At 43.5% G+C, this 22,935-nt stretch overlaps 1 protein-coding gene across 1 annotated transcript in view; it reads right to left on the reverse strand.

Annotated features, from left to right (window-relative positions):
- Nucleotides 1-22,935, reverse strand: part of LOC145408988 (cytochrome P450 2L1-like) — a 151,507-nt gene that overhangs the window by 23,302 nt on the left and 105,270 nt on the right. The window contains exons 8-9 of the mRNA XM_080279560.1: nucleotides 22,241-22,385; nucleotides 2,391-2,560 (exon numbers count right to left, since the gene is read on the reverse strand). Of these exons, the coding sequence (XP_080135686.1) occupies nucleotides 2,391-2,560; nucleotides 22,241-22,385 (315 nt within the window). The remainder of the gene's footprint in view (nucleotides 1-2,390; nucleotides 2,561-22,240; nucleotides 22,386-22,935) is intronic.

Genomic DNA, 22,935 nt, shown 5'->3' on the forward strand with positions numbered 1-22,935 from the left:
GGGCCACAGTGGGGTTAACCCTCAAAGCGAAGTGTTTAACAATTTTTTGCATCCAATGTTTTTTGGCACATCCGGAAGTGTGTGCAAAATTGGGTGGAAAATGACTGTGGGAGTGGCTGGAGGCTCCCCTCTCAATCTCTCTTTCTGATGCCATAAAAAATATGTAAAGAAAGGATAAAGGAATCAGGAAATATCCTTAGCAATTTATCTTTATTCACATCTAAGGAGAACAATGTGAGTACCTGACATTGTTGGTGTTGATTAGCTCTAGTCTTTCTGTCTGAGCAGAACTTTCAACTTCAGGTAAGAAACCGCCCCTGCAGGGCCATTCCATGCAGCAGACCAATGTTCTCTTGTAAGGGACAGCGTCTCGCCATGGGGAGGTGAGGAGTAAAGTGCAGAGGTTTGGCCGGGGTGGACTCCACACGTGCATCTCTCCTCCCAGTTAACACTTTCCCGGGCTGGCCTTGCATAACTTTTTTTTTCCCGTTCCTGGACCAGGAGTGAGTTTCCAGCGAAATGAAGATTTGTTGCCTGTGTTCACCAAATTGTTGTGACAGGTATTTGAGCCATGAAAAAGCGCTCCAACAAAGGACACGTCGGTGCGTCATCAGCCCAGAATAGCGTTACTATAGGCACCACAGTAGGCTCCACTTCACCCCATAATTGGTTATTATGTTTATCACCCTACACTGTAAACTGTTTCCTGGGCTACAGGGAACCATTAGCTTTATCAGTTAGTGCAAAGCCACCTGAAGTATAAAACAAGAGCAGTAAAAGGTAGAGAGAAAGTACAAGTAGAAGTAGGGAGAGAGGAGGATTTTTTTTTTTTAATAACAGAACAGAGGAAGGAAAAACAAATGAATAAAAAAAAAAAATCCATGCACCGGATTCCTTGTGCCCTCTGTTTATAAAATATCTGTAACAGTTAGACTTGAACAGCAATAGGTTGAAGTTTGGAGGGAAACAACTCTGGAGAAGCGAGTTCCAGAGAGATGCAGTTCCTGAAATGAAAGAATTCTGATAGGCAGAAGTTCTGCAGTATGGCTGAGTGACAATCCATTCCTGAGCGCTGCCAGCTGCCCGTGTAGCATGATGGAAGGGATGGAGAGGTGGCACAATGGAGGCAACTTCGTCTGAGCATTTGCTATAGAAATATCTGTAAAATAACGCAAGGGAGGCAACATTCCTTCTTACCTGTAGGGGAGGTAGTTTATTAGTAATAACAGGGTTATTAATAATTCTAACAGCTTTCTTCTGAATTTTGTCTAGTTGTTTTAATGCAACCTCTCCACACCCACTCCACAAAGGTGAGCAGTATTCAAGCTGAGAGAGCACATGACTCTTAAAAATATTATAACTAACTGCTCATCAGTGAAGAAATTACGGACTCTGTACAATAATCAAATTTCTTTAAGACGGTTTTAGCAAGTGATCTGACATGCAAGGTCCAGCTGAGGGCACTGTTAAGTGAGACGCCGATAATTTCAATACTTTTGGAAATGGGAATATTTGTAGCATTGAAGAGATGGCTGTACTAAGTTGGGAGATACCAGACTTTGTAAATGGATGTCTCAGTGTGAATGAACTGTGATGTGTTGAGTCATCTGCATATGAATGGATGGGATTGTAGGTGACAGATAAGAGATCATTAATATGAACGAGGAACAGGGTTGGTGCCAGAACTGATCTCTGTGGCACGCCGGCATTAACTGAGTGGAAAGTGGATTAAACAGCATCATTATTCTACTTTTACCCTTATTTGTCTGTTGCTGAGATATGAGGAAATCAAAGGAACAAAAGAGTTTAGTCCATAGCAAGGGAGTTTGGACAACAGAGAGAGAATGAAAAGAGGAAAATATAGGCAGCATTGTATCAAGTAAGTGAATGACGATCGCCAGCACAGAGTAAAACAGTTTTATGTTGAAAGAGGAGGGCTGGCAAGTTCACTACGGAAGTTACGAAGGGACTGGCCATATATTAGTGTGATTATATTGTTAACAATTTTACTGTTGCTGCATTAACTCTCTCTCTCTCTGTCTCTCTCTCTCTCTCTCTCTACTCGTATATATACCGAGGCCGCTGAAGTATTCTTTTTATAACAGAGTTCATTAACGACCATGTAACGGAGAAGCAGGGGAGTCAGAGGCTTATTTCTTGGCATATTGGTGAGGAAATGTTGCAAAGGTACGACATATGAAGTAGAAAGGGTTAGTCACAGGCCTTTTTGTTTGTTATGTATATGAGTGTGCATCACTGATAATACAAGAGAAGTACAGGGTAGTAATGTGCCTTCTTTCCTGGTGTACTGATGAGTATATTTCAGCAGTACTGTAACCTAAAAATAAATGACGAAGTGGTCATTGGCCTTCACTACTCTATTTCCTAACTGTGATGAGTATGTCCTGGTCCTTTGAGAACTGGCTGAAGGGTGTTGGTCCTGGTGCAAGGTCAATGGTCTTGCCTGGGGGTGCACAGAAAATGAAGTTCTGGAGCAGGGCTGCAGAGAAGATGAAGATCTCCATGCGAGCCAATGACTCACCCAGGCACTGTCGCTTACCTGGGGGAAGGGGGGGTTGCGTAATGGTCAATGATTTGCAAAAAATGAATGACAGAAAATGGAATGACAGAGTGGAAGGTTGAAAGTTATTTTCTTTTTCATCGATCCATAACGAAAGAATCATTGGCCCGAAGGCTGCAAACAGCTGACATCTTTACAAAGACTGAACAAATGAGACAAAATTATTTTGAAATGCCTGGACAGAAAGCGTGTAAAAGACTGAAGGGTAACTCTTGGAGTGGAATGTTAACAAGCAACGGGTTACTGTGTGTTGGTGGATGAATGCTGTTTGCCCTACGAAATGGGATGGAGATCTAAGCAGATAATTTAGAAGAGCAGTGTCTACAGAATTACCGATAGGAGACGGTGGGAGATGGAACACTGCGGCGAAGAAACAGAGGTTGAAGAGTCAGTAAGAGGAGGGAAGATGAAAAGAATTCGCCTCCAACATGTTAGAAGAGCTTGGAGAAACCCACCCACTCTCTTACTGTTTAACCCACACACTGACCTACCCACTAAACTATCCACCTACTCTCTTGCCAGTCTGGTCACATACTCATTTACTCACATACCTAACTACTCACTTATTCTGCCCACCTACCTACCAACCCACCTACTCACTCGCCAGTCTTGTCACATTATAACCTACTCCTTCCTCACTCACTTAGCTATCGACTTAATCTGCCCACCCATCTACCTTTCCACTACACATTTACCTACAGCAGGCTCTTGCAAATAACATGTAATAGACTTCTAAAAGAACAACCCTGCTGTCTCCCTGCAAGGCCCTCAAGAAGACAAGAGATAACTAAAGGGAAAATATATATATATATATATATATATATATATATATATATATATATATATATATATATATATATAGTTACGCTGTCCGCCTTTCCGTTCCCACGGGTGCAGCCGTTACAGCTGGGCTAGGGGATTATGCAGTATGTATCTGTGTCATTCGCGGAGTTTAAATTAGCGAGTGTTACAAGTTCTTTTGTTTCTTTCGTTCCTGCCACTGAGGGCAATTTTATTTCATACCATGCTGAGTATGCATTTGATTATTTTGATTGTCTTATGTGAGCTACCAGTATATTTATTGATGTGTTGCTTGCATTAGAAATACCAATTCATTGGAGAGAGAGAGAGAGAGAGAGAGAGAGAGAGAGAGAGAGAGAGAGAGAGAGAGAGAGAGAGAGGGGCACGAATTTAAGTTCCTTGTTAATTAATCTGATTCATGCGTTCGCGCTGGACTGCACACGAGCCTTGATCAGGGCAGTGTCTTCCCAACCAGCTTCAGTATCTCTCTCTCCCCAGTCATTTTTTTTTGCCGAGCTGGCGTTTTCATTTAAGTTTATTTTATTCTTTTGTTTGTTGACTGAGGAAAGTAGTTATTTTATTTTGTTTTTGTAACCGTGTTGTCTTTGGAGGGCCAGTTTGGCTCACCGTGGTCCTCTCGCTGCCTTTGTTAACGTTCCCCAACACACGTACATGCACACACACCCCTAACCCCTACACAGTTAATCCCATCTCTTTGCACAAGGCTAGTGAGAACCATCGTGAGCTATTAACTGCGTTCCCCCTTGGACACGGGTTAAGTAGAAAGTCGTCACCACCGGAAGTAAGTGGGAGGTGTTCCTGTAGACTGTCTCAGGCGGTATTACTTCCGGTAGCGACGATAGTAGGCTGGATCTATAGGTAGGCTGTTCCGTTTGTTAGTCAAAGTACAGAGTGTTGCGTTTAAGTTTTTCCGTTGCGCAGTTTTTCTCTAGTTTGCGGAGCGTGAGTGCCGGGGTCTGCTTTATTTTTGCAACGCAGTGGAGGCCGATCATCTAAGGCTGCCTTGTTGTCTTTTTGTAATAGCCCCGGGCTGGCGCTACCGTAACAGTGGCGACCTCGCATCAGGATATCCTAGCAGTGCCTTCTTCTTGCTAGGATATCGTTACCTTGGCGTTCTCTGTGCTTTGAGGTGAAGTTGATGTGTGTGTAGTTTCTCAGTCAGCATTAGTATTTCATTATTCAGTACTGCCATTGAATTGTCGCCATGGAGTCACGCGTGTCTACACCAGATCGCGTACGTGCTGAGTCACCTGTGGATATGGAACAACGAGAGGCACATAGCAAAGGTACTCCCCGTGTGAGCCCTGAGTTTAACTATGGAGCTGAGCTGCCTCGTTTCGCTACCGCACCATTACCATCTATGATGCCGCCGAGCCATTTTAGAGCAGTTCCCCCAGGTATGTCTAGTGCTTTCCCTGGAGCTGTTCATTCCACTCCCATATACCCTGGAGTCTTGTCACCGGAGGCCCAGTTGCAGTTGGAGTTGAAAAAGATGGAGATACAGCGTGCAAGAGAAGAGATGGAGTTGCAGCGTGAAAAAGTGCGATTTGAGCTGGAGAAGACTCGCTTGGAGGTGACTGCTAATAGACCTACTTCAGATACCCATACCTCAGGCCGTGCAGAGGATAGGGAGAGTTGGTTCTCAAGGAGTCTAAAATTAGTGCCAGCGTTTGATGAGTTGAAGGTGACAGAATGGTTTGTCAGGTTTGAAAAGAAGGCTAGGGAGTTTGAGTGGCCCAGGCAGCGCTGGGTGGGCTTGGTATCTAATGTGCTGAAGGGAAAAGCTTTGGAAGTGTATAATAGGTTGAGCCCTGAGGATGTAGATGATTTTGATGAATTTAAAGCAGCCATCCTGAAGGCATCTGAACTTAGACCAGAGGCTTATCGGTTGTTGTTCCGTGGTGCTCGGAAAAGACCTGCTGACACCTATATGGCCTACTCCAGGTATCTGGAGCAGACGTTAGACGAGTGGTTGCTGAGTGAGAGCGCCACTTCGTATAACGATGTGCGTGAACTGCTTTTGATGGAACATTTTACCAACATGGCTGACAAAGAAATTGGTGTTAAAATTAGGGAGAAGAGATTTAAGACCTTGAAGGAAGCAGCAACGTGGGCTGATGACCGGGTGTTTGCCTTGCGGAGTATGGGGGTCAAGTATGCTAATTTTCAGTATTCCAGGGAGAGGACTGTGAGTGGCCCTGCCTGGGATAAATCTCCCGTGAATCAGTCCAAGGGAAGTACAGAGGAGAAAAAGAATTCAGGGAGAAAGAGCCCTGTGTCCAGTTTGAAGCTACTTTGTTACTTTTGCAAACAGAGTGGGCACATCAAGCCTAACTGCCCTAAGTGGAAGGCCTCCCAAAATGCCAAACCAGTGGCACTAGTTGTAGGTTCGAGTCAGGTGAACGAGAGGAGTTGGGAGAGTGGTAACAGTGAGGGAGAAGTCTGTGGAAAGCTGGAGTGCAGCCGGCTGTGCTCGCTGCCAGTTCAGGCTGAAAGAGTTACCCAACATGCTACGCCACCTCCGGATGAACTGCCTCAGAAATCGTCCCTAGACTGGTGTAAACCTTTTATGTGTCACGGCACAGTGAAAATTCATGGGATCAGTTATCCAGTTACTGTGGTTCGTGATACCGGTGCACAACAGTCTGTGTGCAGAAACGTGACTGGAGGGCCTGTAAACTCAGGGAAGTATGTGCTGTGTAGAGGCATGAACTCAGATGAATACTATGATTATGTTCATGTGGAGCTCGATTGCCCCATTGTTCAGGCTGCAGCTCAAGTAGCTGTTGCTGATGTAATGCCAGTAGAAGGGGTTGATTTTCTGCTGGGGAACGACCTGGCTGGGGAGAAAGTATTTCCATCTCTTCCCCCACCAGTTGTTGTGGCAGAGAAGTGTTTTGACGCCCCAGAAATTGGTATTGAAGTTGATGCAGAAGTGGAAGCCATGTTCCCGGTCTGTGCAATTACAAGATCTATGGCACAGGTTGCAGCCTGGGAGGAAGAACTGGCGAAGTCACAGGTTCTTGGGGTCGACTGTGATGAGGCAGGGCCACCAATGGAGGAACCTAGTGAGCAGGGTTTTGCTGTGGTGGGTGAGGAGAGTGGGAATGCGTGCATGGGCGCCGCCCCACTTCCCACTCAGGACACTAGAGGTGGTGTTGAGTGTGTCTGTGTGGAGACTGAACCCAGCCCACCGACTGAATTAGGAGAATTTCAGGACGCTGGGGTCGACTGCGGGGATGCAGGACCACCGTCAAACGCGCCTGAGGAACAGAGTGTCACTGTTGAGGGTAGAGGTGATGTCAGTGTGGAGTCTGACATTCCTCCCCCTGTCGAGTGTGCTACAGGTGGCGCTGAGATTGATCGCCCTTCGCAATCCAGTGTCCCGACCAGTCCCTTATCTCAGTCCTCAGTAGAGCTGGCGGGTGTTGGGTCAGCAGAATTGAGGGTGAAGCAACAGGAGGATGTAACATTAAAGCCCTTGTTTGCTCGAGTAGGGGAAGAAAGAAGTATGGAGTGTGGTAAGGAGGAGTTCCTAATTAAAGACAATGTTTTACATCGCTGATGGACGCCCACTGGCGCCACGGTGGATGGAGGAGTGGGTGAGTTAGTGCAGGTGGTGGTGCCTGTGCAGTATAGGGTGCCGTTAATACAGTTAGCACATGAGGGACCTTTAGCAGGTCACTTGGGAAACAGAAAGACAGTGCAGCGCTTAAGATATAACTTTTGGTGGCCAAGTATGCCGGGACAAGTTGCTGCGTACATCAAGAGCTGTCACACGTGTCAGATAGTGGACAAGCCTAATCAAGTTCTTCCTGTGGCCCCTTTGACTCCCATTCCTGCAGTTGAACCTCCTTTTACCCGGGTAATCATTGATATCGTGGGCCCTTTACCTCCTACTTCTGCTGGAAACAAGTATTTGTTAACCATAATGGATGTTACAACGCGATACCCAGAGGCTATACCAATCAGAAGCATGCAGGCAAAGTCAGTAGTCAAGCAACTTATCCTGTTCTTTACTCATTTTGGCCTGCCCAAGGAGTTGCAGTCAGACCTTGGAGTAAATTTTACATTTAATCTGTTTAAGCAGACAATGACAGAGTTGGGCATCAAACACATTTTGTCCAGTGCCTACCATCCGCAGTCACAAGGTGCCCTGGAGAGGCATCATCAGACCTTAAAGACAATGCTGCGCACCTTCTGCTATGATAGTGGAAAGGATTGGGACCTAGCGGTACCCTTTGTTATGTTTGCAGTGAGAGAGGTACCAACTGAGTCGTTAGGGTTTTCACCCAATGCGTTAGTGTTTGGGCACAGAGTTCGTGATCCCTTGGATGTGGTGCGAGAGGCCTGGAGTAACAACAAATCTGGCAACCAGGAATCCATGCTTGACTATGTCTGCCACACTCGGGAGAGACTGCATTGTGCTTTAGAGCTTGCCCATGACCATCTAATCGGGGCTCAAGCGAGAATGAAGGCTCATTACGATAAAAAGGTCAGAAGTCGTGAGTTTAAGCAAGGAGATGAAGTTTTGGCACTGCTGCCCATGCAAGGAAAACCTCTGGCGGCTAGATTCAGTGGTCCTTATATTGTGAAGAAGAGAGTTGGGGAACTTGACTATCTAATTGTCACCCCAGATAGGCGGAAGAGTACTCAGTTGTGCCACATTAATATGTTGAAGCCATACTACCGCCCAGTTGATTCTCATTGTGGGATGACTGCTGATGTCTCTCACCTGGGATGTGAAGGACGGGGAAGGGAGGACGTGGCATCAAAGGAACGTGCTGTGGAGGGAGCTGTTGGTGCCGGTGATGAGAGTAGTGGACCAGGGTTACAGCCACAGTCCCTGGAAGGTGACTTTGGAGTGGACGTTGAGGGAACCAGGGATAAGAGCGCTCCTGTAGTTTTGGCGGTTGGTAGTGAGTTGGAGGAGCAGGAGGAAGTGCTTAGTCGTGGTGAGATGTTACCAGCTGACCTATGGGAGGGCAATGGTTATGCAGCTCTGGTGGAGAAATTGAGACACCTTGATCCAGTAAAGCGAGAAGAGCTGTGCAACAGATTATGGAAACATCCGAAAGTTTTTGGAGATTCACCGGGATTGACAACTTGGGCTACTCATGACATTGACGTTGGGGATAGTAAGCCTGTAAAATTAGCTCCCTACCGCATCAACCCTATCAGACAGAAAGCTCTCGATAATGAGATCAAGTATATGTTGGACCATGGATTGATCAAGAGGAGTTTCAGTGAGTGGAGTTCACCAGTTACCTTGCAGCCGAAGCCAGATGGGAAGGTTAGGTTGTGTGTGGACTTCCGGAAGGTTAACTCATTGTCTAAGACCGATGCTTATCCCTTGCCTCGGGTCGATGACTCCGTGGACGAGGTGGGAAATGCCACTTATATCACCAAACTTGACTTAGTAAAAGGATACTGGCAGGTCCCGCTGACGGAACGGGCTAAACAAGTGGCTAGCTTTGTTGTCAGTGGTGCAGTATATCAGTGCCAGGTGATGCCTTATGGATTGAAGAATGCTCCAGCCACTTTCCAGAGGCTTATGGATAAAGTGGTGGATGGCATACCTAATTGTGTCGTTTACATCGATGATGTCATTGTGTATGACACCAAGTGGGAGGAGCACCTTGATCATGTGGAAATGCTCATTAAGCGGTTGGAGGAAGCTGGCTTAGTAGTCAAGTTAGACAAGTGCGAGTTCGTACGTGCTAAGGTCCAGTACCTTGGATTTGTTGTAGGACATGGGCAAGTGGCTCCACCTCGGGCTAAGGTGGATGCCATTTCCAACTTTGCAGCACCCCAGTGTCGCCGTGCCCTCCAGCGACTTTTGGGTATGATCGGCTATTACCGAAGATTTATTGGGAATTACTCCACAGTGCTTGCCCCTCTTACTGACTTATTGTGCAAGGATAAGAAGTGGCAGTGGACAGCCGAGTGTGAGCAAGCTTTTACTACTGTTAAGTCTCTGCTGTGCCACCACCCTATATTGCGTGCACCAGATTTTGACAAATATTTTGTGCTGGCAGTTGATGCTAGCCGAGTAGGGGTAGGAGCAGTGTTGATGCAGCCGGATGAGGGCCAGGTTGAACATCCCATATCATACTTCTCAAAGAAGTTTAATAGAGCCCAGAAGAACTATTCCGTCATAGAGCAGGAGTTATTAGCGATTATCCTGGCCCTGCAACACTTTGCTGTCCACCTGCCCCCTTTTGGCCCTGTGATCAAGATTTATTCAGACCATCATCCCCTGCAGTTTTTGAACAAGTTTAAATTTAAGAACCAGCGTTTGACCCGCTGGAGTTTGCTTTTGCAAGAGTACAATTTAGAAGTTAGGCATATTAAAGGGATTGATAACGTAATTGCTGATTGCTTATCCAGGGAGAGGTCAGGGTCTTGATTCGAAAATTTTGATCCAGGGCTCAAAGTTTTCCCTTGGGGAAGGGCGTGTTACGCTGTCCGCCTTTCCGTTCCCACGGGTGCAGCCGTTACAGCTGGGCTAGGGGATTATGCAGTATGTATCCATGTCATTCGCAGAGTTTACATTAGCGAGTGTTACAAGTTCTTTTGTTTCTTTCGTTCCTGCCACTGAGGGCAATTTTATTTCATACCATGCTGAGTATGCATTTGATTATTTTGATTGTCTTATGTGAGCTACCAGTATATTTAATGATGTTTTGCTTGCATTAGAAGTACCAATTCATTGTAGAGAGAGAGAGAGAGAGAGAGAGAGAGGCACGAATTTAAGTTCCTTGTTAATTAATCTGATTCATGCGTTCGCGCTTGACTGCACACGAGCCTTGATCAGGGCAGTGTCTTCCCAACCAGCTTCAGTATCGGGTGTTGTACACTCTCTCTCTCTCTCCCCAGTCATTTTTTTTTGCCGAGCTGGCGTTTTCATTTAAGTTTATTTTATTCTTTTGTTTGTTGACTGAGGAAAGTAGTTATTTTATTTTGTTTTTGTAACAGTGTTGTCTTTGGAGGGCCAGTTTGGCTCACCGTGGTCCTCTCGCTGCCTTTGTTAACGTTCCCCAACACACGTACATACACACACACCCCTAACCCCTACACAGTTAATCCCATCTCTTTGCACAAGGCTAGTGAGAACCATCGTGAGCTATTAACTGCGTTCCCCCTTGGACACGGGTTAAGTAGAAAGTCGTCACCACCGGAAGTAAGTGGGAGGTGTTCCTGTAGACTGTCTCGGGCGGTATTACTTCCGGTAGTGACGATAGTAGGCTGGATCTATAGGTAGGCTGTTCCGTTTGTTAGTCAAAGTACAGAGTGTTGCGTTTAAGTTTTTCCGTTGCGCAGTTTTTCTCTAGTTTGCGGAGCATGAGTGCCGGGGTCTGCGTTATTTTTGACGCAGTGGAGGCCGATCATCTAAGGCTGCCTTGTTGTCTTTTTGTAATAGCCCCGGGCTGGCGCTACCGTAACAATATATATATATATATATATATATATATATATATATATATATATATATATATATATATTTCGTATTGTTAACTTGTACCTTTCCTTCTTGCTGGAAGTTTGCTCTCATTCAGCCAGTCCCAAAGAAGGGTGACCACTCCCAACCCTCCAACTATCGTCCAATTACTTTAACGTTCTGTATTTCAAAAGTTTTCGAGTCAATTCTCTATAGAAAAATTTTAAGGCATCTTTCCTATCACAGCCTTCTTTCTGACCGTCAGTGCGGGTTCCGTCAGGGACGCTTCACTGGCGATCTTCTCACCTACTTTTCAGACTCCCGGTCATCCTCCTTTCGGGACTTTCGTGAAAGCTTTGCCATTGCACTTGACATCTCAAATGCTCTCGATCGAGTCTGGCATAAATCTTTAATTTCCAAACTGCCCTCTTACGATTTCTATCCTTCTATCTGTGCCATCATCGCTAGCTTCCTTTCTGGACGTTCTATAGTCGCTGTTGTAGACGGCCATCGTTCTTCTCCTAGATCTGTCAACAGTGGTGTTCCTCAGGGCTCTGTCCTATCACCAACTCTCTTTTATTCATCAATGACCTTCTAAGCTGTACATCTAACCCTATCCACTTATACGCTGATGACACCCTTCACCTTTCCATCCGATTCCCGCAACGCCCATGTCAGCAGTTACTTGAACACACAGGGGATGAGGCTATGGCACACCTAATGTCTGACTTAGCTCGTATCTCTGCCTGGGGTAAAAATAATCTTGTTGTTTATAATGCATCTAATACTCAGTTCTTAAACCTATCGATCCGTCAAAATCTTCCACAGGTATACCCACTAATTTTTAATAATATTCAGCTTAATCCTGCATCATCCTTGAACATGCTTGGGGTGTCATTTACTCGGGACTTATCTTGGAAAGATCATATTACATATCTTGTAAAATCTGCTTCCAAGAGATTGGGTGTGCTAAGCCGACTCCATTCTTTCTTTACCCCTGCACAATTGTTGACTCTATACAGGGGTTTTATCTGCCCCTGTGTGGAGTACAACTCTCATGTGTGGGGAGGCTCCCCACATACAGCTCTTCTCAATAGGGTCGAGTCAAAGGCTTTTCGTCTCATTAACTCTCCTCCTCTTACTGACTCCCTTCAACCTCTGTCTCTTCGCCACACTGTTGCATCTTTATCTCTTTTCTATCGCCACTTTAATGGTCACTGCTCCTCTGAACTGCCTGCATGCATTCCTCCACCTTTACGACGGGCGTATAGCACCAGTCTAGCAGCAAACTCTCATCCCTTTTCTGTCCAACTCTCTAATGCAAGAGTTAGCCGTTACTCCCAGTCCTTCATTTATGCAACAGGTCAACTCTGGAACTGTCTCCCTCTGTCTGTATTTCCTGCTGCCTATGATCTCCAGTCTTTCAAACGCAGTGTGTCCATGCATCTTGAAATGAATGGATCTTGAATTTGTCTCTCTCTTGTATTTTGTTTTTCTCTTGGAGGGAACTGTTATTGCAGGCTCATGGCCTTTGGTTCCTTCTTCCTCGCATTATATATATATATATATATATATATATATATATATATATATATATATATATATATATTATATACTGTTAGTCATCGAGTAGAAAGGGGTTGGGAGGATTAAGAGAAACATAGAGGAATGGCACACAAACATGCTCAACGACCAGCATGACATGAATGACAGTTCCCCGCTGCTCGAGTAGTTTGTCGCCATGGCACTCCTCGCTGGTACTTGGTATTTCCAGCTTTTAGTTATTCATTGCTTTCTTAATGACTCATCTATCATATATATTTTTCATATATATCTGGAAGCCCTAGTGAGCTACAGCAGGCTAGACTATTTTAAGGCCCAGAGGTTCACACGGGAGAGACCAAGTCGCACTGCACCGTAGCTGCGTGGCTGGGGTGATGGTGATGTTGCCGGCCTGGCTAAAATAAAGCTGATGTACGTTAAAGATTATCATTCACTTATTCATCCACTGAGCAACTCTGTGAAACTTGGTGTTCCTAAGACTGGCATCTATGACGGTCCGGGAAAAACGCCGTTATTAGCAAAATTATTGAACTGAAATCGAAATGTATACAAAAAGATTGACCTGATTATGTTTTTCTAAGCCTCTGGATTTTCTTCACTTTTATAAACCCCCCTACCGCATATATATATATATATATATATATATATATATATATATATATATATATATATATATATATATATATATATATATATTTTTTTTAATTAAAGTAACGTGACTCATCATCATCATCTGGACCTCCTTTCCAACCCAAGGGCAGGGTGTGGAGTAGCAATGTCCAGACAGCCCAAAATTGCCCAATCCAATGGGCCACGCTTCCATTCACTCATCATTCAAGCCCCCGGAATCCTGGCTCTATCGGATACGCCAAAAACATTCACCACGTTCTGTAGCTTCACATAATCGTATCCGACAGAGTCAATCCAGACGCTGCCACGTTAAAAAGGAGTGACAAAAATCCCTGATCATGCACTTCTCACAAAATTCATCCGGCCAGCTCGATCTCCTGTCAGTTCCCTAGCCTCACCGACTTCCAAACTTCTCTTCCTCATACATTCATCCACCATATCTCTCCACCTTCTCCTTGGCCTACCTCGCCTCCTCCCTCCTTCAAATTCACTCAGATATAACTTTTTCATCACTCTATTGTTATCCATTCTCTCCACATGACCATACCATCTCAGTACACTCTCTTCAGTTCTGGTGTCCACCGACTTCCTCACTCCACATCTTTCACGAATCGCATTATTTCGTATCCTGTCCACCCTCCGTACTCCACATACATTCCTCAGCTGTCCCATCTCCACTGCTCTTACTCTTGACTTTTCATTTTCATGCCACACCATAGTCTCACATCCATATGTTAAAGTTGGCACTAACACTCCTTCTTTTGCACATTTTCCTCTCTTTTCTATCACTGTACCCAGGTATTTGAACTCTCTCACCAATTCCAATCTCTCTCTATTCACTGTTACATTGCACTGGAGTCATCTTCTCTCTCAATAACCATCACTTTACTCTTTTCTACATTTACTTTCAAGGAACGACGCCTACAGACATCAGCAAAACTCTGCAGTAGCCTACCAAGTTCTTGTCCGATACTTGCAGGCAGTACTGCATCATCAGCATACAACAAATTTGAGATATTCCATCCATCACCATTCATTACCAATGCCATCCCTCTTTCCATTACTCGTGTTTTCACTTCTCTCATCACCCCATCCATATATACATTGAACAACCATGGGGACACTGCTAAATAATCAACCTAAAGAAGTTACGCAATATAGCACTTACGTAAAATGAGGCATTTTACAGTGAATTCGTCCCTGGTGAACTCGACCTTTTGTTTCGGGAAGTTTGGCTTATCTCATTGATATGGATATGCAACTAAACCCGACGTCACTTTAAACTAATTATGCTGTAAGAGTAAGCAGGTGTAAGGTCGACGCTTGAAGGTGTCAGTTTTTTTTTTTCCTCTCTCTCTCTCTCTCTCTCTCTGAGCCAAACATTCTTTAATCCTTAAAATTTCCAGCAGTAATCCTACCTAAACATTCTTGAAAATGGCAAATATTTACATAAGTATAGTTATATAAAAAGAGTATTTGGACTGCTTACTTCGGCCTAGAGCATCAGGTGCAGAAATCAGTGTTCGATTCTCTCCGAGGGACGAAATCACTGAAATCTGAGCAATATGTGAGGTGCTTGATTTTTATCATGAGACTGGCACTTGAGAGCTAATGGTTGCTCTCAGCTTATTAATGTACTGGAGCTTTCCTTGATGTCAGTGTTATTCGAGTGTTTCCTTACGTTATTTGTGAATCGGCAGACACACTATAAGTTGTTATTTATTGCAATGATATTAATGGAGTAGTTAATCGTGAGAACCTTCCGTACCTACTCACTCACTCACTTATCTACTGTATCTACCATCCTAATCGTCCACCTACCTACCTATCTACCCACACACCCACCTACCTACCCACCAGCCACTCATTTACATACTCTTTTGCTCACCTACCTATCCATCCACCTACCAACACACTTGTTAACCCACTTTTGGACCAGATAATGAAGGTAATGGATGGAGTCCAAGAAGGCATGATTATGGAAGGAGTGAATATTGATGAGATACAGTTTGGGTTTGTCAGGCAAACTGACCACTGATGCCATATTCACTGTCCGGCAGCTATAGGGAAAATATATGGAAAAGGAAAGAGATCTGTACTTTGTTTTTGTTGACTTGGAGAAGGCTTTGACAGAGTCCCTAGGGATGTGGTGCAGCGGGCAATGAGAGAGCATGGGATCGAGGAGTAGCTGGCTAGAGTGGTTATGGCAATGCATGTGTATGTTTGCAGGTAGGTGACAGTGAACGGAGATTTGAGTGATGCCTTTCCCGTGAACGTTGGCGTGCATCAGGGAGTCAGTCTTGAGGCCATTACTGTTTGTTTTGGTGCTTGAGGATCTCTAACGTAACGTCAGAAATGGACTCCCATGGAAGATACTCAATGCTGATGACTTGACGTTGATTACAGAGAATGAAAGGGAGACGGAGGACAGATTTTGACAAAAGGAGAGACTGAATGGGGCACAAGAGTTTGAAAGTATATGCGAATAAAAAAAAAAGTGATAATATCTAGGGCTGGTGGCGTTAGTCTTGAAGCCAAGGGAGTGTGGCCATGTGCAATTTGCCACAAGGGTGTGGGATGTAGCTCCATCTTGTGCAGTATTTGTGATAAATGGGTGCGGTGTGTCAGGAAGGATATGTAGAGACTGTCGGGTTTCAAAGGACTGATCATGCTGGTGATTCCCTTGAGCGTGTGGGGGAGTTTTGTTATTTGGGGGACATGTTATGCGCTTGAGATGGTGCTAAGATAAGGAGTGGTTGGAGGAAATTCAGGGACCTGTTGCCTCTTTTGACACCGACAGGGCTCTCCCTCCGTGCAAAGGGAATGCAAGGTGTGTGGGGGAGGGACAGAGGCTAGGATTACAATTGATGAGTTGAGAGGAAGGAGGTGACTGGACTGTATTGGTGTTATGATTAGGAGGGGTATAGTGTGATGATTTGGGCACCCTGAGAGGACGAACGATGACAGCTGGGTGAGGAAGGTGAGAAGTGTGAACGTAATGGGTAGGGTTGTAAGAGGCAGACCGAAAAAAAGCCTAGTACAAAGTCATAGAGTGTAACCTCTGGACTAGGGGACTGGATAAGGAGGTTGCCAGAGATCAAGCAGGATGGAGATCCGCCTTCGGGGAACCAAGGCCGATGCAAGCAAGCACGATGGAGCCTTTATAAACAATATGATAGAATGCTACTCGTATATACTCGCCCAGCTACATGTTCAATGGTCCACCTGTCTATCCACCCACCTACCTAGCTAGTCAGTTCATTCACCAATATTTTACAAGTGTACACAGTAGGCTCCTACACGACTGGTCTAGCAGGAAAGTATTTTTATCCTTATAAATGAGCAGCCATATATAAAAATAATTTTACACTAAACTGATTTATGCTAAGCACAGCATAGTAATCCTCCTAAACAAAAATAATGTTGTAGCATAACATTATATGATTGATTCAATATTTGCGAAGAGTTTTGTTTATACAGTTTAAGAACTTCGTATATATATTTACGTAACTCAAGCGGGAGGTCCCCATCACCATGTAAGTTGCTTAAGCTGTTAACATCAAGCTGCATAAACTTATCACACAGGCTTGCGGACAGTGCACATTACAGCAACACATGACACTCTCTGTATAATGACCGCCGTTACACTGACACAGTCGCAGCTTTCGTGGCGTGCAGTTCCATCTTCCTGTTTTCAATTTTTAGGTTATGAGACATCAAACGAATCCTTGAATGCTTGTCGTGATATATATATATATATATATATATATATATATATATATATATATATATATATATATATATATATATATCCGACAAAGAAGGAACCAATGGTCAGGGGCCCGCAAACCGTTCCTTCCAAGAAAAAAACAAAAGCAATACAAAAGAGAGCCAAATTCAAGATCCATTCATTTCGAGATGCCTGGACACACTGCGTTTGAAAGACTGGAGATCACAGGAAGTAGGAAATACAGGCAGAGGGAGACAGTACCAGAGGTGACCTGTTGCATAAGTGAAGGACTGAGAGTAACGGTTAACTCTTGCATTACAGACTTGGACAGAAAAGAGATGAGAGTTTGTTCCTAGACAGGTGCTACGTGCCCGTCATATAGGTGGAGGGATGCAAGCAGACAGTTCGGAGAAGCAGTGACCATTGAAGTAGCGATAGAAAAGAGATAAAGATGTAACAATGTAGCGAAGAGACAGAGGTTGCAGGGACCCAGTAAGAAAAGGAGAATTAATGAGATGAAAGGGCTTTGACTCCACCCTATTGGGAAGAGCTGTATGTGTGGAGCCTTCCCACACATGAGAGTTGTATGCTAAACAGGGGCGAATAAAACCCTTGTATAAAGTCAACAACTGTGCAGGGGTGAAGAAGTGTACACAGTAGGCTCCTACACGACTGGTCTAGCAGGAAAGTATTTTTATCCTTATAAATGAGCAGCCATATATAAAAATAATTTTACACTAAACTGATTTATGCTAAGCACAGCATAGTAATCCTCCTAAACAAAAATAATGTTGTAGCATAACATTATATGATTGATTCAATATTTGCGAAGAGTTTTGTTTATACAGTTTAAGAACTTCGTATATATATTTACGTAACTCAAGCGGGAGGTCCCCATCACCATGTAAGTTGCTTAAGCTGTTAACATCAAGCTGCATAAACTTATCACACAGGCTTGCGGACAGTGCACATTACAGCAACACATGACACTCTCTGTATAATGACCGCCGTTACACTGACACAGTCGCAGCTTTCGTGGCGTGCAGTTCCATCTTCCTGTTTCAATTTTTAGGTTATGAGACATCAAACGAATCCTTGAATGCTTGTCGTGATATATATATATATATATATATATATATATATATATATATATATATATATATATATATATATATATATATATATATATATATATATATATATATATATATATATATATATCCGACAAAGAAGGAACCAATGGTCAGGGGCCCGCAAACCGTTCCTTCCAAGAAAAAAACAAAAGCAATACAAAAGAGAGCCAAATTCAAGATCCATTCATTTCGAGATGCCTGGACACACTGCGTTTGAAAGACTGGAGATCACAGGAAGTAGGAAATACAGGCAGAGGGAGACAGTACCAGAGGTGACCTGTTGCATAAGTGAAGGACTGAGAGTAACGGTTAACTCTTGCATTACAGACTTGGACAGAAAAGAGATGAGAGTTTGTTCCTAGACAGGTGCTACGTGCCCGTCATATAGGTGGAGGGATGCAAGCAGACAGTTCGGAGAAGCAGTGACCATTGAAGTAGCGATAGAAAAGAGATAAAGATGTAACAATGTAGCGAAGAGACAGAGGTTGCAGGGACCCAGTAAGAAAAGGAGAATTAATGAGATGAAAGGGCTTTGACTCCACCCTATTGGGAAGAGCTGTATGTGTGGAGCCTTCCCACACATGAGAGTTGTATGCTAAACAGGGGCGAATAAAACCCTTGTATAAAGTCAACAACTGTGCAGGGGTGAAGAAGGTACGGAGTCGGCTTAGCACACCTAATCTCTTGGAAGCAGATATTACAGGAGATGAAATATGATCTTTCCAAGATAAGTCCCGAGTGAATGAAACCCCAAGCAAGCATGTTCAAGGATGATGCAGGATTGAGCTGGATATTATTAAACATTAGTGGGTACTCCTGTGGAAGATTCTGTCGGGTTGATAAGTGTAAAAACTGAATTTTTGATGCATTAAAAATAACAAGATTATTTTTACCCATGTCAAGAGCCAAGTCAGACATTAGGTTTGCCATAGCCTCATCCCTTGTCTGTTGAAGCAACTGCTGAGATGGACGTTGCGGGAACCAAGTGGAAAGGTGAAGGGTGGAATCATCAGCATACGAGTGGATAGGGTTTGATGTACAGCTTAGAAGGTCACTGATGAATAGAAGGAAGAGAGTTGGTTATAAGACTGAGCCCTGAGGAACACCACTGTTGATAGATCTGGAAGAACAATGGTCGTCTACAACAGCGGCTATAGAACGACCAGAAAGGAAGCTAGAGATGAAGGCACAGATAAAAGGATAGAAACCGTAAGAGGGCAGTTTGGAAATTAAAGATTTATGCCGGACTCGATCGAAGGCCTTTGAGATGTCAAGTGCGATGGCAAAGCTTTCACCAAAGTCCGGAAAGGATGATGACCATGAGTCTGAAAGGTAGGTAAGCAGATCTCCAGTGAAGCGTCCCTGACGGAACCCATACTGATGATCAGAAAGAAGGTTGTGATAGGAAAGATGCTTTAAAATTTTTCTGTTAAGAATTGACCCAAAAACTTTTGTGACACAAGATGTTAAAGTAACTGGACGATAATTAGAGGGTATACTTTGTTGCAATGACTGGATTGTTTTTCGTTAACCAAATAATACATGCCATTGAGTTAATATTATTATCAATATGCAATACTCTGCATGTAAAGTTGTAGACTGGTGTATTTGTTTTTCACAGATTGCACAGATTGTAAATAATATGAAATGATGCCTCATTATTAGGCACCCGAAGTTTATACTCCAAGAAACGTTTCCTATTTATGGCTCTCATAAATTGTACCGGAGGTGTTCCTGACTCAAGAAGACAGGTTATACATGTATTGTTTCTCACTAACTCAACAAGACACAGGTTATACATGTATTGTTTCTCACTACAAGTAGGCATTTCACTAATTTGTTATATTGTCTCGTTATGGACTAACAATTATTTGTTATCCTTGTCTCAGTACTGTACAGCAGGGCTGATGTGACAGCTGCATCGAACACTTTCTCTTATAACAGTATGGTATATTTGTATTAGCAGAACAAAACATCGCATATTTGTTCATTACAGTTTCCCCCAATGGTTCATACAGCCTTATCATTGCATCCATTTCCCTTGTATCGGTAAACTAAGCACCCAAGTACAAATATCTTTGACAATAACATATTTCGTGACCTTCAATCGTCAACATAGTTTTGTCATTCTTGTTGCGATTTATGAAAATAAAAATAGTTTTTCTTTTCATTTGGTCTGATTCCATAATTTATTCATTATAATACCTCAACACCAGATCTAAATTTTTCTTACACATCTCTCGTGATGTAGCACATATGACAGAATCGTTCACTAGTAGGAGCACATGCATAGCACCTAGAAGACCAATTGATGTAACTGATTGTTTCAGGATTTGAACGATTTTGTCTATGTATACAATGACAAACATACAACCAGAGGGCACACCCTCCCGACTGCGGCCTCTACTGTAGCAGCTCTAATGTATTTTAGTGCAAATTCATATTTTTGATTGCTGTTAACATAACTTTACAACATCCTAATGACTGAAAATGCTCTAATAATATATTTCTAGGAATCCCATCATAGGCTTTGTAAAGTCCATAAATACTGAATATGCTACAATGTTGATATATAACTGGCATAATCACACAACAACGTAAGTGTCAATATTTGTTCTAGGTATCCTCTTTTCTTTGTAGCCCCAGCCTGACATTTGTCGGTGTTGCTCCTAAAGTTCTTTCTTCTCTATATAGCATCGAGGGATTCTAAAAATATCTCCCGGTGGTGAATTATTTTGCATGCATCATCAAGCTTTGCTGCCAGTTGCTTAAACTCATGCTTCACTTGTGTTATTTCTTCTTTAATGTTTTTTAGTTAAATGACTAACACTGAATATTTGGGTTGTATGAAGCTATCATAGCATTTAGGGTACACTTCAGCTGTACTACTGTTACCATGTTCAGTTCATTAACTGACAAACCCCTCAATGTTTCAATGTACTCATTTTCTGCCATTGGTTGAAGTGAATGCTTCAACAAAGTTTTAATCTCGCTTCACATATCCCGTGTTCCTCAGAACAGCACTCGCAGCGGAATGATCGTTACCATGGCAGCAGCATTCACCGCACTGCACAAATTATTTTCAACTCCACTCAAGAGCCACCTTTTACTTAACCCACCACTTCCCTACGATGTATATGTCACTACGTTTTGTCACGCTGACACCCAACGACGTATCCATACGTTTTGCAATTGCAAGGTCCGTCACTTGCACATTTTTCAAGTTTCACAGGTGATTGTTGGTAGGCATATGTGGGAGACCTTCCTCTTCCCAATGCCAGGAGAGGATAATGCCTGGCCCCACCTGACCCCCCCCTCCCCCCCGCACGCCATTTTCTCGGCAACTCACCTGTTTAGCAGTGACCTGGCCAGTAAAGACATGTCGCACCACGGTCTCTCCAATGACGAAATTCAAGGCAAAAATGGTTCCTAAGGTCGAGGACAATGGAGAAATAAGCCAGGGGAAGAAAGAAGCAGAAGTAATGAGGTGGTAATGTCATAAAAGAAGGTGCCATGTGTTTAGTGAACAACACTTATATCACTGATATTATTGTCTGAAGACCAATATACTCTTGTATTACATATAAATTCGTACCAAATAAATAAATATTTACATATAATGAGTGGTTTGAAATTGTTACCCCTCCCAAGATGTCGTTTTCTCTGGAGCCTGGCATGAGGGAACATGGTACCAAGGTGGGGGTACTTACCTGTATTTGGTATTTCTAAATTCAACTGAGCATTTTCTCTCTGAATTTTTGATGTTTCTCATAAGAAGTGGAAGTTTTAGGAAAAAAACATTTTTCTAAAATCTGCCGGGATGGTGGGGGGCGGGTCAGTGATGGAAAATTGGCCTGGACACGGGGGGTTAATATAATATTTTTCATTTGTCTTCTAACGTCAGTTGCTTGTCAGCGATTTCTCTGTACCATACTATTGTTGGTAAGAAATTAGCTTAACCATTGATTATTTTGACACAGGTGATTCACTTAAAAGCTGAAAACCAGCGTGATGTGTTGTGGTTGTAGTCATTAGCGCTTTCTACCTACCCACGTACTCACCCACTTATATACCCATCCACCACCCACTCACCTGCATATGCACTTATCCAGCTATCCATCCACCCATCTACTTACCTACACAGAAACCCACCTATGTACCCACCCACCCAACGAACCACTTATCCTTCCATGCACCCACCCACACACTCACCCTCTTTCCCACTTTACCCAATTGCTCACCCATCTACGTCCCCACCCATCTACCTACCCAATGACTTACCTACCTACTCACTCACCACTCATCTGTCCACCCACCCATCTGCTTATTTGCTGACTCACCAATGCCAAAGGGTACAAATCCTTCCTTGTGTGAGATGAACTTTCCATTCTTGTCCAGGAATCGTTCTGGCCGGAACTCACGTGGCTCTGGCCAGTACTGGGAGTCCTCGTGTACCAGTACCGAGCATCCGAATACTACTGTGCCCTGTGAGAGAGAGTGAGACATGGTGAAAGTGACAGAGTGTGAGTGTTAACTAACTTTTTTTTTTTTTTTAAGTGAAAGTACAAGTAAAATACTTTTCCCAGCTTCTATAAATACAGTGGTGTACATGTGCAGCTGTACGATAAGTGACAAGCTCGATGGTTTCCTGTAACCCAGGAATCCATCAACAATGCTGGGTGGTAACCACATAACTAGATAACAGGGTGATATGAAACCTGTTATACTGCTCCTGCCAACTGGATGGAGTAATGCAGATGCGGCATGCTTCCAGGAACAAAAGCTCTACACTTTTCCCTGCACTTCACTGCTATGAGGCACTCTCAACAGCTAGGAAACATCGGTTCATAAACACGAAACAACTCTGCAGTAGCAGTTGCTTGTCTTTGGTTGATTGGTCTTCTCAACCACACAGACTGGAGCTGGTCAACAACAACAAATTTTCTTCAATCTAAATTCTGTAGCTCTGGTATTATTTTAATGGCTTCATATTGTGTTTGAGTGAGATAGATAGACTGATGGTATTGTGTTTTGA

This window comes from Coenobita brevimanus, chromosome 79, assembly GCF_032717465.1.
Source record: "Coenobita brevimanus isolate Jiangsu-jjx chromosome 79, ASM3271746v2, whole genome shotgun sequence".
Classification (NCBI taxonomy): domain Eukaryota; kingdom Metazoa; phylum Arthropoda; class Malacostraca; order Decapoda; family Coenobitidae; genus Coenobita; species Coenobita brevimanus.